Consider the following 15,516-nt stretch of genomic DNA (forward strand, 5'->3'; position numbering starts at 1 on the left):
CTGAACGAGGAAACCTGAACATTCTCATCATTGTCCAAAATAGGCTGTTGCTGCTTTGAAGTAATTCACACATTCATGAGCTAGGTCATGCACCTAGAAGTATTATTCATTCACTGAGACTATAAGCATACAACTTAGCATCAGCTTGACTGAATCAAGGCTAAACTACATTCATATTCTGTGTAAACTGCTAGAAGCACTCAGAACAAATAAAAGCTGGCCTGCATTAACAGAATGCCACATTCCAATGACAAAGGTGAAACTTTCAGTGAAACAGAGCTTTTATAAGTTGGAAAGGTCAGAAAATGAAATAGGAGTGCCACAATCACTGGTTGATTTTGCATCTAAGTTGTAATGCAGCAATACAACTCCAGAGGATCCCGGAAGCTAAGCTGCACCGCCACTTACTGCAAAACGGTCACCATAGAGTTTTTTGGTATAGACGTAACAAGTTTGGATCGAATGACAGGAAAACTTTTAAATGCAATTTTCTATGTGGTAAATACATCCTTTGCTGTTGAACACACATAAACATACTCAAAAAGAGCCACAGAATCAATTTTGCTACGGACAAAAATTGGATGGAGCTCTCTGTGGCCTTTCAAATTTGGACATGCAGGTACTAGGCATGCAGTGATGCCAAATCAATAATGTGTAGACATTTCATTTACTATTTGTGCATTTTTTTTATAAGAGCACAATTAAGACACTGAATGCCTCTCAAGTGATTTGTAACTAGCATTCTCTGTTTATCTTTTACCCTAACTTGTGATGCCCACAGCTGCAAATAGAGCAAAGATTTGCTGTGGTCAGCTTGGTAGCTAAAAGGATGATAGCTTCACAGTATTGACACGGCATACCATTGTGATCCGATTGACTAAATATGCACACAACCTTCTGTAGAGTTTGGCATAACCTTTGACTTGAGTGCATCTAATGTCCATTGCCACGCGGTACCAATGGGCCAGCAGTGCTCATCCTACGATCACTATGGCCTAAAAGGTGGAGATAAGGTAAATCTGACCGGGGGAAAACTTCAATGAGAATGAAATTAGAAATTTGTTCTTACTTGTTCAGTAATAATTTATATCCCAACTATAGATTTAAAAAAAAGCAACTGGAATTGACAACTGGAATATGCAGCGATGCCAAATCAACAATGTGTAGGCATTTCATTTACTATTTATGCATTTTTTTATTAGAAAGGGCACAATTAAGACATTGCATGCCTCTCATCTGCTTTGTAACCAACATTTTCTGGCTCTGGCTATCTTTTGCCCCAAAGTGGCCCAAACTTGTGGTACATACAGCTGCAAATAGAGCAAAGATTTACTGTGGTCAGCTTGGTAGCTAAAATGATGAACGCTTCACAATATTGACCCGACATACCGTTGTGATCCCATTGACTCAATCTGCACACAACCCTCTGTAGAGTTTGGCATAACCTCTGGCTTGAGTGCATCTAATGTCCATTGTCACGCGGTATCAATGGACCAGCAGTGCCCATCCTAAGATCACTACGGCCTAAAAGGTGGAGATAAGGTAAATCTGACAGTGGGAAAACATCAATAAGAATGGAATTAGAAATTTGGTCTCATTTGTTCAGTAGTAATTTATCTTCAATGTCCAACCATAGATTAGAAAAACATAACTGGAATTGACAACTGAAATCAAAGCAACCTTTTGACAAACCATGAAATTAGCTTTGCTCCCATTTCCAACGACCTGAGGGCCACACTCCATATTGCAAGAGCTAGGTTTACTGCATCTTTCCCGAGTTGACTCTCTTCCCTCCACTTCTACTGCCCATCTAGTGGTTAAGGTAGCCACACACTATGACAGTTGTCATACCTTTCTTTTCTTCAATATCTACTCTTCCATGACAAGGGCTTCTGGGAACATTCCTTCATGCAAAGCAAATTAACATATGTAGGAAAGATAATCAAATTTTCATACCCGCTATACACATCATTCCTCATAAAAGCATCACACAGTTGTGTGTCTTCTGAATGGTCTGCTTAAGATAAGGAGGTCAAAACAAGTCCTATTTTTTCAAAATTCTCACCGACAGACATGAGAATGCACAGTGGGGGGAAAGGGGGGTGCAAATTTTGCAACATATTGTTCCCTGCTACCCAGAAGACATAAAAGGGCGCTACCATGAACTTTGTCCCCCCCTTTTGTTTTTCCCACTGTACCACTTACAATGAACTTTGCCCCCTCCCCCCCGTATGGAAAAACGTGTGCATGCCTATGTTGACATGAGATGACATTCACAAAAAGAAAAAATGACAGTTCCTGCCTAAAAGCAGAGGGCACAGAAAACAGCATTCTTTTCGGTTCGACCCGTTTTAAAATGATTATAACGGAAGATGCATACTGGGGATCCTGAGTTAAACCCGGAATGTCGGAAGCGCAGTGACACCATGTTTCCGTGTTTGCAGCTACTGAATATAATGAGATGCATCTACACACGAAAACGGTTTCTGTACACGCTCAGTAGTCAGATATTCATCTCGTTCACCCAAACATATGCACAAGCATGCACGGTTTCTTCCCACACAGGCCAGTGACAAGCTTCAAAAAACATCCTTCGCCACATGTTCCTCGAGATAACTTTATACCATAAAAAAAACATTCCAAGTGAGAGAGCTTACAACACTTTCTGTAGGAACACAGGGGCGACATTACTGCGAGTCGCACGTCTATTGAAGTGCTTAAAAGCAAAGGCAGAATGAAGAGTTAAGCTCTCTACAACCACTGCCAAACACTGCCGGCACTACGGGTCCACCCCTTTCCTGCGTATCGTGTCTTCCAGCTTCTGAAACTGCTCGTTGGCGATCTTCTGCGTCTCGTCCACGACTTGCTCCACGCTTTTCACTTCGGGCACGTAGAACTGCAACATGTTTTGGATTCCCGCCTTGAGTGTCACCGACGAGCTGGGGCAGCCCGTGCACGAGCCCTGCAGCTTCAGCTTGACGACGCCGTCCTCGAAGCCCATGTAGAGGATGTCGCCTCCGTCTTCCTGCACCGTCGGCCTGATCCTCGTCTCGATCAGCTCCTTGATGGCCAGCACCGTCTCGCTATCACCTTCCCGCGGCTGCGTATCTTCGGAGACCTGGGCCGAGGCGCTGCCGTCGTCCAGAACGGGCAGACCGGTCGTGAAAAAGTCCATAATGGCCGCGAAGATATGCGGCTTGATCACCTTCCACTCGGTCTCGTCGTCCAATTTGGTCACCGTGATGAAGTCCGGCCCCAGAAACACTGCTTTGACACCCTCTACACGAAACAGATGACGGGCCAGCGGGGAGTCCTTAGCGCTTGCGATGTTGGGAAAGTCGCGGGTGCCCTGTTCGAGGACCTTAGCGTTCGGTAGGAACTTCAGACAGTTGGGGTTGGGAGTGTCTTGAGTCTGGATAAACATGCGCGATACCCAGGACGTCCTGAAGCCTCGGCAGCTGCGTACATGCGACGATGGGACGTTGCAATGAAGCAGGGCATCGCTTCGCAAAACATTCAGGCAACGGTTGCGTACCAGCGCGAAGATGCGAGACGCCATTTTTAAAGAGCCGGCGCTATTGGTGCTTTCCTCTATGTGTCACATGTGTCATTTGTCCATGTGCCGAGGCCGAATTAAGTCAGCACATTTTATAACAATTCAGTTAAATTTTATAACCCATAATATTTCGTATTACTACTGTAAGGAACATTTTAAATTCTAGTTTATAGAGTAAGTAGCGCGCATTATTTCTGATGTGAGAGCAGTGAGAGGATGTGTGTCATCTGTCCACCTGTTTAAACAGGCGCAATATGGCGGCGCCCAACATTTAATTCACGCTTTCAATGGCATTGTCTTAACAACATTACGTTTTCCAAATCTCGTTTAAATTCACACGTCAAAACACTACAGACAGTAATGTGGCTGTACCATTAACATTTGCAAATCCGCGATAGGGTTTTGTTGGCCGAAAAATGGCTAGCGGAGCGGTAATGCTACCCGCAGTGAAACCAGCGTTAGCTCGCGCTGGTTTTTCGTCGAGGATCAAGCGTTCACTGACTACGTGGTCTCGTTTGGCTTCGCGTTTCAACAACATCGGTAAGAGAAGAACAAACTTTCAACTTGGCTTCGGCGAACGTTCGGTGAGCGTCAACTTTTCTTGACAATCTTGCTTTTGTTGTCCCTGAAAGTTTTCTAGAGTAGAAAATTTTCTTGAGTAGCTTTCGGCTCCCTCATTTACTCTGGCAAGTTTTCGGTTACCATGTGTTTGCGCTCGACGTTTGCGACACGTTTGTGCTGAGGGTTGTTCGCGCGGTGGAGCCGCGGTTGCGTTTTCACGCACTTGCTTTTGTCTACTATAGCATACAAATTATGCGACTGACGATAACTGCAATCAGCTTGAGCCATTAATATTGTATGCGAACGAAAAATGTACGCCTTTTCGTGCCTTCCTTTTGTCATGCGCAGGGGTTGTTCGGCCACCAAGTGCTTCAGGAGCCAACCGGTTTCTACCTCCTGAAAGAGCAGGCTACCGAAGATGCAGAGAAATACGTCAAAGAAGCAACCGATCCCAAGCGTAGACGGAAAATGGTCCAAGTCTTCGACGATCTATCAGACGCCCTCTGTCGGGTGGCAGACATGGTTTGTTACTGCAGTTGTCGCCCGTTTACCTTTATCTTCTTTTTTCATCCATTTCTAGTGGTAGAAAAATGAGGCAATATGCGAGTTATAAAGGACAATTTCAGTGATGCAATGCTAGCATTGTTAACCTATCAGTGTCTCAAGTTTCGTGCTTCTGTAAAGCGAGTCACTATGAAGTGTTCAGAATATTAAAATTTTACGCTTTACCTGTTTGATTTCCTTGGAGGCAAAAATTGTTGCATAATGATTCAGTCTATTGATAGACTGAGCTTTGTAAAGCTTGTAAATAAGACTGCGGCACAAATTATTTACTCTTTTGTGAAGCTCAATGGTAGTTAACGAGTGTACGGAACTAAGGGCCCAGTACTGTTCTAACATTTTATTTGCGGGGCAAACAGCTAAGGAGCAGGAAAAAAAATTGTGCTGATGCATTTGCAAATTGTTTTCAGTATTGGTTTTGCTCGATAGTTAACTGGCTGCTTGTATTTTTTGTTAGGCTGAATTTGTCCGGATCGGTCACCCAGAAGGAAGGTTTTCCTCAGCAGCTATGGATGCCTCTGTTTCCATCAACAACCTCGTTGAGAAGTGAGTTGACAAGTTGGTTGCAGAACAATCTGGTTGCTGCTTCAGGGCAACTAGAGTGTCATTTTTCTTTTGTCTTGAGCTTTTAGTGGCTGCTAAATTGATTGTTGTTTCCTAAGCCATGTGCTGAGCTTTCAGTGCGAAACAATGCTAACATGCTGTTGTCACATAGCCTTGAAAACAAGTAACAGAGAACCTTATGTAAATGGAATTCATACAAAACTCTCTGGTGTTGTTGAAGGGGTAATGGCATGAAACTTTTGTTTGTTGATGCTTTTGCCTTGAAAGACAACTACAGGCATAGCAACCATGAAAATGAACTCGGAAAGCCAGAGCACAACAGCAGTAATCAATTACGAGCCACTTTTTAGTGTCACACTTCCCTCCAGAGCGTGCATCAAAATATTCTTCAGTCTCGCTATTGATGTGTTCAGAAGGAAACATGGAAAAAATGCTGAAGAAAACTTCGAAAAACAACTGCACATGAAATTAGCGACGTATGTACTGCTGTAGAATATAATTCAAGTCAGCCACACTACTTTGTTCTTGTCCATATATATTTGTGCTATGCTTATAAAAGATTAATAAAAATAACATAATATTAATCAATTACTTCTGTTATTGTTCAGTTGCTTTTCATGAACTGTAACTGACCACTGAAGTCAGATGATATAATTGCAATTGGTTACTTGTTTTCTGTAATGCGTGCAAGACTGTTTTGAAGCTTGTATTAGGATGCAGTTGATATAAAAGGACCATTTAACTCACAAAGAGCAATAGAGGTCATCGCTTCTCACCATGTAATGTTGTAGTATTATCTTTAAATATTATTCAGTGGCCAATCAACACCACTTTTCTTGTGTGCCAAGAGCAATGAGAGTAGACTTGCAGGACACAGCGGCTAAACTTAGTTGTCTGATTCGATCTCGAAGCTTTTGCTAGTTTGCTAGTAGCAAGCTCACACACACACATAATGAGTCTCCATGAGATGTTGCTGTTTTTTACTTTTTTTTGTTGAAGGTGACTGTGCAACAAAGACCTTTGGCAAATGCTGTGTGATGGGCTTAGTGCATGCTTGCTGTGCTGTGGACTTCTCTCTGGCTTCCAGTGGTACAAAGCCAGCTTACAGAAAGTGTTTTGGTCAGTGCTTCGGTGGAAGTGTTTATGTCGTGCCCTACTTTCGTCTCTCCAGGCTGAACACCAACAAGCAGCTGTATGATGCACTGAAGGGTGTCGTGGAAAACGGGGACGTAGTTCCGACCACGGAGGAGGACGACCACGTGTCCAAGCTTTTCCTTTTCGATTTTGAGCAGAGTGGCATCCACTTGGACGAAGCCACTGTGAGTGAAATCAAAATCTACTAATTCAAGTGTGGACTGCATATGAATTTACACTGCTTAGAGGAAAACACAAGGCACTGCTTATTTGCGATTTTAGAGGTTGTGCAGAAAAAAACGAGGTACTTTGCCTATAAGGTGGCATGAAAGTACTGACAGAAGGAGGGGGAAAAAAAAAGAGAAAGGCCTTTTATATCATTGCATACACCTTATGTTAGTCATAAAAAATTGGGAATAAAAGTTCTGCAATTCATGCTTAATCACATGAAAGAAATCTTTGCATGTAGGTGCCTTTAACAAAACATTGCTTTAAAGAAAACAAAATAATTATTCTGAGAACTGTCATAACAGTCATATTAATGATCATCATAATGTCATAAAAGAATCATTATGAGAGCTGTTTGAACTATGGTCAGTGACTGCTTCTTTAGTTGGACTTGCATTAAGCCAGTCCGCGCAAATTTTCGTCAGAACTCTTGAACTGGTCCTCTACTGTTCATTGTAAATAAAGAACCACTACAATTTCAACTGCTGTCAGTGGCTGCTCATTCTTCATTTCATTGTGCATAAGTGAAACTTCAGAAAAATATTTGCAAAATTCACGAAATTCAAACTCACATAAATTAGGCCACTATTTGTCTTGTTAACTAAGATGTTAAGGATTAAAGTATTAACTGGATAATTTGATGTTTCAGAGCAGTAGTTGCCCGTCATTCCCTCGTTCTTAAAAGTAAGTGCACAGTGATGCCCTGTCTGTGATAGATGGGCACAAGACATGTGTCGTGTAAATTTAAAAAATCTTTTCAGCGCAAGAAGGTTGTCGCCCTCAATGACTATGCCCTTCATGTGGGGAGTCACTTTTCCAACAATGCACTGCAGCCCCGTTCTGTGAAGAAGTTGCAGCTCCCGGAGAGTGTTCGTGGCTGGTATGTTATAGTCTTATTGCGTCAATTCATTGCCTTGCTACACTAGAACTTTCAATAGTCCAGTGTACTTTCGTTAATTCCAGCTCCCTTATTTGAGTGATTTATTCAACTTTATGCTTTGGTGCCATCAGTAGCAAGGATATTAGGCAGGTTCTCTACAAATCGAAGTCTGCATAATTAGAATATTTTTTGGTTCTTCTTTGACTCTAAATTGTTGAGAATCGGCTGTATTCAATTTCAGTAAGCTTTAGAGAAACTATTAAATGCTGTGTAAAGAGTCACAACAGCCATGCTGCCTTTCAAGGACGTCAGATGTGCAGACTTCTCCAGAAACAGAGCTTTCATGACAGAGAAAATGGCATAAATGTCAATTATACATGTGGTGGGATTTACAAGACTTTTGCTGCCAAACGTAATGACATTTTAGTATGGGTGTCTTTTCGAACGTTTGGTCGAATAGTGAAGTTTTCGATATTTGATTTGGTCTGAATGCTTGGTATTTGAAATCCCGAAGTACCATTCATCACAAGCAAGTAACGTTTCTGGAACGCATGTTTTGTGTGGTGCACGCAACTAAGCGCCCTACTCCGTGGACACTTCGTAGGCATACACGTCGCGTGCCTGTGTGTGTGCCCGCGCATATGCTGGAGTTTGTCTGCGCATGTGCGCGGCAGCAGACGCTAGCAGGCACAAGCTCGGCGCTTAGATCTGTACCTGCCGATGTCTGTGCCCACGCTTCTGCGAGATGAGACTGAGTTGACTGCTGCTGCTGCAGTTATTCTTTTCTGTATTAAATTCGCTAATCAAGTGTAATGGCGTGAGCACGAAGGGGAGCTAGCACGAGGCACATGGAGATGGGCGCAGCTTTACTATACCTGATGCAGGGTGGCGCTGGGCACGCGGTGCTTAGCCTAGCAGGTGTCATGGAGTCACTGCTTAAAAGCAACAGCTGTGCAACGGCGCAATCGCAATTCAAGAGCTGCAGTCAGAGACTCACATGTAGGTGTCACACCCCACAAATACGTCACCACCGCATGTAGGTCGACTCCCCAAATTTCCGATGGCAATTTTCGTAGAAAGTCGACACAGTTTGAATAAGTTGTTCGACGAGGCTTCAGTGCACTCTTCTATTTTTTCGTGCAGTGGCCTTGTGTGTTAGAGAAATGCATGATTTTGAAAATGCATATTGTGCTGTTCAACACTTCTTGCGTGCCAGAAGTGTTCGAAATAGTTGCCGTGAAATTATTCAGAAAAAATTACTATTTGCTTCGAACCTGAAACACACTATTTGCATACGCCTTCATTTTAGTGATGACCGAATTGGTAAGCCATGCCTCACAAACTCTGTCAATTAAAAATGCTCAATGTAAAATAAAACCAGTTACTTTGTAGCCTTAAAGGGATACCGAGGACAATCTGACGTTAGCTTGTATCCATAGATTACAATGTTCTGATGACAAAGACGCCACTTGTTCTGAAAACGGAGTTTTTATAGGCCAAGAAAGAACAAATGAACCACTGGCCGTTTTCACAAGAAAACTGTGATGATATGACATTTTTGAGTTAGAGGCCTCTAGGCTACATTGCCGTTCATCATCATCATCATCAGCCTGACTACACCCACTGCAGGGCAAAGGCCTCTCCCATGTCTCTCCAATTAACCCTGTCCTTTGCCAGCTGCGCTCACCCTATGCCTGCAAACTTCCTTATCTCATCCGCCCACCTAACTTTCTGCCGCCCCCTGCTATGCTTGCCTTCTCTTGGAATCCACTCCGTTACCCTTAAGGACCAGCAGTTACCTTGCCTTCGCATCACATGCTCTGCCCAAGCCCATTTCTTCCTCTTGATTTCGACTAGGATGTCATTAACACATGTTTGTTCCCTTACCCACTCTGTCCGTTTCCGGTCTCTTAACGTTACGCCTATCATTTTGCTTTCCATGGCTCGCTGTGTCATCCTTAACTTAAGCTGAAACTTTAAGCTGAAAGCCTCCACGTTTCTGCACCGTAGGTTAGTACCGGTAAGATACAGCTGTTGTACACTTTTCTCTTGAGGGATATTAGTAAACTGCTATTCATGACCTGAGAGAGCCTGCCATATGCGCTCCACCCCATTCTTATCCTTCTTGTTATTTCCCTCTCATGATCTGGATCAGCTCTCACTACATGCCCTAAGTAGACCTATTCCTTTACCACTTCCAGCACCTCGCTGCCATTTGTGAATTGCTGTTTCCTTGCTAGACTGTTGAACATTACTTTCGTTTTCTGCATGTTAAGACCCACAATACTGCTCTGTCTGTCTAACTTATCGATCATGATTTGCAGTTCATCTCCTGATTGACTCGGCAAGGCAATGTCATCAGCGAATCGCAGATTGTTTAGGTATTCCCCAACTGTTCCCAATTCAGGCCTCGGAATACCTCCTGTAAACAGGTGGGGAATAGCATTGTCGAGATCGTGTCTCCTTGCCTAACGCCCTTCTTTATTGGAATTTTATTGCGGACCTTATGGAGGACTATGGTAGCTGCGGAGCTCCTATATACATCTTCCAGTATTTTGGCATAAGGGCTCATCTACACCCCGATTCCGCAGTGCCTTTTATGCCGTTCACTTGCTTCCAAATAGTGCTCACAACGTACTTCTTGGTCTTCATGCCATGAGTTCTAATCGAGCTCTGGGCAACAGACGTTCCATTTTTAATTCAGATTTTCTAAGTAACAAGTACATGTTTTGTTGCCAAACATCAGCATAGCCACAAAGTGCCAAACAAATGATTTTTGCTACAGGCCCTAAGCAGGACATCAGGTAAGGAGGATGAGTTAAAAAAAAAAAGAAAAAATGCACTTAGATAAAAATAATGAAAATATTAAACTAATGCGGTGCAATATAAAAAAATACATCAGTGGATAAGATGAAGACTATCAAAGGCTAAAATGTATACGAAAAAAAATCTATATCAATAACATAAAAATAGTGCTGGCTCATATTCTTGCTTGAATTTCCATTGAAGAACTTGAAAGGCTGTATCGCATATCACTTCCCGAAGTTCAAAATTTTGTAATGAATACCTGAAGGTCTCTAGGCCTGATTCGCCGTGTTTCGCATGCATGCAGACATATTTTCTTGCGAAAGATGTCATCGGTGAGGCTGTTTGTGTTTCTCATGCTCTCACTGTGGCTAGTGACGTAGTCTGTGCAGCAATTACAAAAGACCTGATGGGCACAATTTGAGTGTTGTTTACTGTAATAGAAGCTGTCAGGTGGTGTTAAGTAAGCGCATGGCCCACTGGTTAAGCTAGCAGACTCGAGCCCGCATGATGAAAATGACATGCAGCCTAGCATTGTCACACGAGTAGTTTATGCGCAATCATTGACGGTACCTTATTTATTATTTATTTACTTAGTCATACTATAGGCCAGTACGGGCCCATACAGCAGTGGGTCGACGTAGATGCTTGCATAGAAAGTCAACAATTAAAAATCACAGAAATTCAGAACCACTGACAATCGGCATACAATACGAGAGATTATGAACAAAGGCAAACATTTCACGTCTGAAATAACAGTTCAGTTTTGTCGGTGAAAACATCGACGGGTGTGGTATTCACATTAAAATGTGGAAGTGAGTTGCATGTTTCAATAGCCAGTGGGAAGTAAAATCTTTGGGATTTTTTAATGCAGAAATGCATTCTGGGGATCGCACAGCAGATTTTCATTGATTTCTGCATCCACACCGCGCACCTCGCCTGTATAGCTGGGGGGGGCCACCTGTGTCTTTAAAATGAGTATACATTTTGTACCTGCATGCCTACAAAGGTAGGAGGATAGATTGTCTGTGTTATATAGGTGGGAGCTTAGGAGAAGATGCCGAAGTAGGAGAGAAGGAATGAGAAGTAGCCTTGACAAAACAGAGGGGCCTCTGTGGGAAGCTGGTGGAAGAACATTTCTGCAACGTTTGATCCGGAGTTCCCGGGTTCGAACCCGACCGCGGCGGCTGCATTTTTATGGGGGAAAAACGCTAAGGCGCCCGTGTGCTGTGCGATGTCAGTTTAAAGATCCCCAGGTGGTCGAAATTATTCCGGAGCCCTCCACTACGGCACCTCTTCTTCCTTTCTTCTTTTACTCCCTCCTTTATCCCTTCCCTTACGGCGCAGGTGTCCAAGGAGATATGAGACAGATACTGCGCCATTTCCTTTCCCCCCAAAAACCAATTATTATTATTATTAACGTTTGCAAGCAGCGTTTTGCATATCTGCAAACGTTTTAAACTTGTGCCGTGCAAACAGAATGCAGCCTGAATCATGGCCAAAGGGTCTAATGGTGCCTTATTCAGCCTGTTCTGAAGCATACAGCAATAATCAGAAGTCACATCAATGCCCCTTTGACCATGCTGGCTGCATGTATATTTACTTTTTTTTTTATCATAGCTTTGCCAGTGATGGAGAGGATGTCCTTATTCCTGGCCTGTATACTGACGCCAACAATGAGTTGGTGAGTTTTGCATCTCTTTCATTCTTCTGAATATCTTCTTTCATTTCCTATGGTTGCTACGCAGGGAAACTGCAAATGTAGACACTCTCATAGCAAGGGGTTCCTGGCTGCAGGGGTGTACATTTGTGCTTTCTTTTGCCTATCAGTTATGTACCAGCTGGGCCCACAGAAATCCTTCCTGAAGCATATTTTTCAGTCGTTTGTGAGCATCTAGTAGGAGCGTACTAGAAGCCAGATAAACGAGCTGCAGCGGTCTCCAAATGCCCCCTCTGCTATGTGGTTCACATGTCTTTGCACTGTGTAAGCTCCTTTGGCACGTGTGGGATTTAATGTGCCAAATCGGAATGTCGGCTATTAGGGATGCCATAGAGGAGACCTGGAGAACTTTAGCATGCGCTGACACCACAGGGCTTGCGGGAGTTTTCGTATTTTACCCCCATCAAAATTCGGTCAGCACAGCCAGGCTTCATTCTCTCCACCTCAGCCACCAGTCAGCATAGTCGCTAAGCCGCTGTGGCTGGTGGGCTCCTTTGGGTTTTGATGCCTGGCTGCATTTAATTTGAGGTTAAGTACAAGAACGCCTGTCTACTGAGATTTAAGTGTACATTTAGGAATCGTGAGGGATTGAAATTATGTATTACGAACAGCTGAGCCAGCACTTGTGGGAGGAGTCTCGCTTAGAAAAAAACATTTTCCCATCGAACCTAATGCTTAAAAATTTCTGCTGTGAGCCTCTGTTTGATGACATGGCTAATCTGTCTATGCATCCTTGTCAATTTGCTTGGAAGGTATGGAAGCTTACCACATCCACTGGAATCGGCACATGTGTTTGTGACAAGCATCTATTATGTCCCTTCTTTATTGCTTTTTATGCCTTCGGCATTGTGTGTTAGGTTCTGCATTTTCTTATTAAGCCCTCAGGTGCAGTCAGTGCTTGTGGTGTCTGTTTCTTCTTTTGACTTCACTCTGTTTGCGTTGTTCCTTTGAATAGTATCTTAGATTAATTCTGTGCTGCTCACGTGGTGCAGGTGCGAGAGGCGGCATACCGTGCCTACCTGTACCCAGACGACCACCAGAGCCAGCTGCTGGACGAACTGCTGGCAGCCCGGCATGAGCTGGCGCGGCTGTGTGGCTTCCCCAGCTTTGCCCACCGCGTTCTGCGCGGCAGCATCGCGGGCGGCCCTGAGGCCGTCGAACAATTCTTGGGTATCCTGTCTGCTGAGTTGAAGCCCAGGTCAGTGCTGCCATTTCTTTCATGACAGGCCTGTACAGTTGCCTTTATGAGTGGAGTAGAGTAGAACTATGGTATGGTTAAAAACAAAAAAATGTGGAAAAAGAAAAACTTATCCTGAAAAACGTATGATCCAAACCAGCTGTTTTTGAATAATCGCACTGTTCATTGAGGTAAAAAGTCGTTTGTTTACACACTCACTTCGTAAAAATGACTCTAACACTTTTTTTTCATGAAAATTAAGCGTCAGAGCAGTAGGCATATGACAAGATAGAAAACTGAAACCATGCTAGGAACTGCTGCATCATCATTGACATCACAAGATTTTGGTTAAGCGTTTTTCGTGCTGGCAGTTGGCACCTGGTTGAAAGCTTAAGGTTTGGTTTTATGGGTTTAACGTCCCAAAGTGACTCAGGCTATTAGGGACACCGTAGTGAAGGGCTCTGGAAATTCGACCACGTGGGGTTCTTTAACGTGCACTGACATTGCACAATAGTAAAAGGACCAGGAAACTCACTGTTCTGCATTTTTTTCCTTCCGCGAGCTTGAAAACTGGGCTCACATTAGAATAGGATGCCTGTTAGGATCAGACAATTAGTGTGTGTGGCTTGAGTGCTAAAATAGTGCCTTTGGGTTATCACATGGCTTGCGCATATCCATCCTTAGATTCTTCTACTGTAACCATGAAAATAGTGGCTCTTGGCAGGTTGTGAAAATAGTAGCAAGTTTAAAGGAATTCAGTTGGAAGAAAATATGTGAATGAAGCCATCATAGGAAGCATTGTTTACAAGAAATGACCTTCTCTCTTCATTCTCATGCTATGCAGCAATGAGGGAGAGTGTTTCATTCTCTTTTCCAGGTCATAGACTACAAGATTAGTGCAGTGTTCCGACTCCAAGCCTGTAGAAAGAATTCTTCTGCAAACAATAAGCTGGCTTTTAAGCAGTTAAAAAAAAATTGGCAGTGGCTTAGCTTGGCTATGCCAGGATATACGTAACGAAAGCTAAGGCATAGATTGGCAAAAGCTAAGGCATAGCGCCGTGGCTGGTCACGTGGTTCGTCATGTGGTTGGTCGCGTGGTACGGTGCGGCCATGGTGGGACTGCGAGCACCGTGAAACTGCGAGTTAGTGGCCAATGTAGCTTTTGCTACCAAAAAAAACTCTTCCCACACTCTTATATTATCATTCTTTGTTGCGGCTACTATCTTGCATGTGGATAGAATCCATTTCCTAGCTACCGTGTTGATATATCTAGGTTGTGTCACACGCATATGTAGTTCATTCCTGTGGAAATGCAGATGCAAACTCCTATCAAACGGTCACACACCTATGACCTTATAGCTTGTGCTTCAATCACATTTTATTTTGACTTAATGCTGCAGGTGTTATATGCTGCTATGCTCTGAGAGCAATTCGTTGTGGAAAGAGGTAATGCGCTGCAGCGGTGGCTCAGTGGTTATAGCGCTTGGCTACTGACCAGAAAGACGCGGGTTCGATCCTGGCCGCGGCGATCGAATTTCTATGGAGGCGAAATTTTAGAGGCCCACGTGCTGTGCGTTGTCAGTGCATGTTAAGGAACCCCAGGTGGTTGAAATTTCCGGAGCCGTTCGCTCATGAGGCGTCCCTCATAGCCTGAGTCACTTTTGGACGTTAAACCTCCATAAACCATAAACCGAAAGTGATAATGCAGATGAGGGCTTGTAACCATGCGAGTCTAATTTTTAATTTCTGATTGAGTCTAATGTTAAGCATTGTTCCAAAGTGGCTCGGCGTTTAACAGTTGCTCTGACGGATCAGCGATAAGTTCCGTCGTCAACAACATTAAATCTGCCTCGTGCGGTAGAAGCCCATTTGTGGCCCTTTCTTTTTTCTCAAGGTGCGGTTAAAGACCCATTTCCCAAGCATTTCACCCCAAATAAGCCGAGCACCAGACCAGGGGAAAGCTTGTACCCATTGTATCACCGGTGGGTACCCGGCGACACTGGCGAGAACTAAAGGATCAATGGCAAGAACTAAAGGATCGTAGAAGAAATGCTAGATTAAAATTTTTTCATAACATTTATTACTCTAAAACAAGCATCAACCATGAAAAGTATATCCAGGCACCAAATTATATATCGAAGTCACTGGACCACGATTTGAAGGTCAGGGAATTTTCTTGTAGGGGTGACGTCTTGCGTTACTCTTTTTTGGTTAGAACTGTGCGAGAATGGAACAGTTTGCCATCAAGCACTGTGTATATTTCGGTGAACAATGCTTTTTACCATGTGTTGAAATAATACGTAAAGTGACAGCTAATGTTTGTAGCCCCC

General features: G+C 43.5%; 2 protein-coding genes across 2 annotated transcripts in view; one reads left to right on the plus strand and one right to left on the minus strand.

Annotated features, from left to right (window-relative positions):
• Positions 1-2,599: 2,599 nt before the first annotated feature.
• Positions 2,600-3,594, minus strand: LOC144124830 (NFU1 iron-sulfur cluster scaffold homolog, mitochondrial-like). Its single transcript, XM_077657730.1, has one exon. The coding sequence runs from the start codon at positions 3,557-3,559 to the stop codon at positions 2,780-2,782; it is 780 nt and encodes a 259-aa protein (XP_077513856.1). The 5' UTR covers positions 3,560-3,594; the 3' UTR covers positions 2,600-2,779.
• A 199-nt stretch (positions 3,595-3,793) lies between these two features.
• LOC144124829 (mitochondrial intermediate peptidase) overlaps positions 3,794-15,516 on the plus strand; it is a 42,254-nt gene continuing 30,531 nt past the window's right edge. Inside the window, exons 1-7 of the mRNA XM_077657729.1 lie at positions 3,794-4,140; positions 4,466-4,639; positions 5,136-5,224; positions 6,414-6,561; positions 7,366-7,484; positions 11,910-11,973; positions 13,002-13,207. Coding sequence (XP_077513855.1) covers positions 3,973-4,140; positions 4,466-4,639; positions 5,136-5,224; positions 6,414-6,561; positions 7,366-7,484; positions 11,910-11,973; positions 13,002-13,207 — 968 coding nt within the window. The 5' untranslated portion in view covers positions 3,794-3,972. The remainder of the gene's footprint in view (positions 4,141-4,465; positions 4,640-5,135; positions 5,225-6,413; positions 6,562-7,365; positions 7,485-11,909; positions 11,974-13,001; positions 13,208-15,516) is intronic.

This window comes from Amblyomma americanum, chromosome 3 (assembly GCF_052857255.1).
Source record: "Amblyomma americanum isolate KBUSLIRL-KWMA chromosome 3, ASM5285725v1, whole genome shotgun sequence".
Taxonomy (NCBI): Eukaryota; Metazoa; Arthropoda; class Arachnida; order Ixodida; family Ixodidae; genus Amblyomma; species Amblyomma americanum.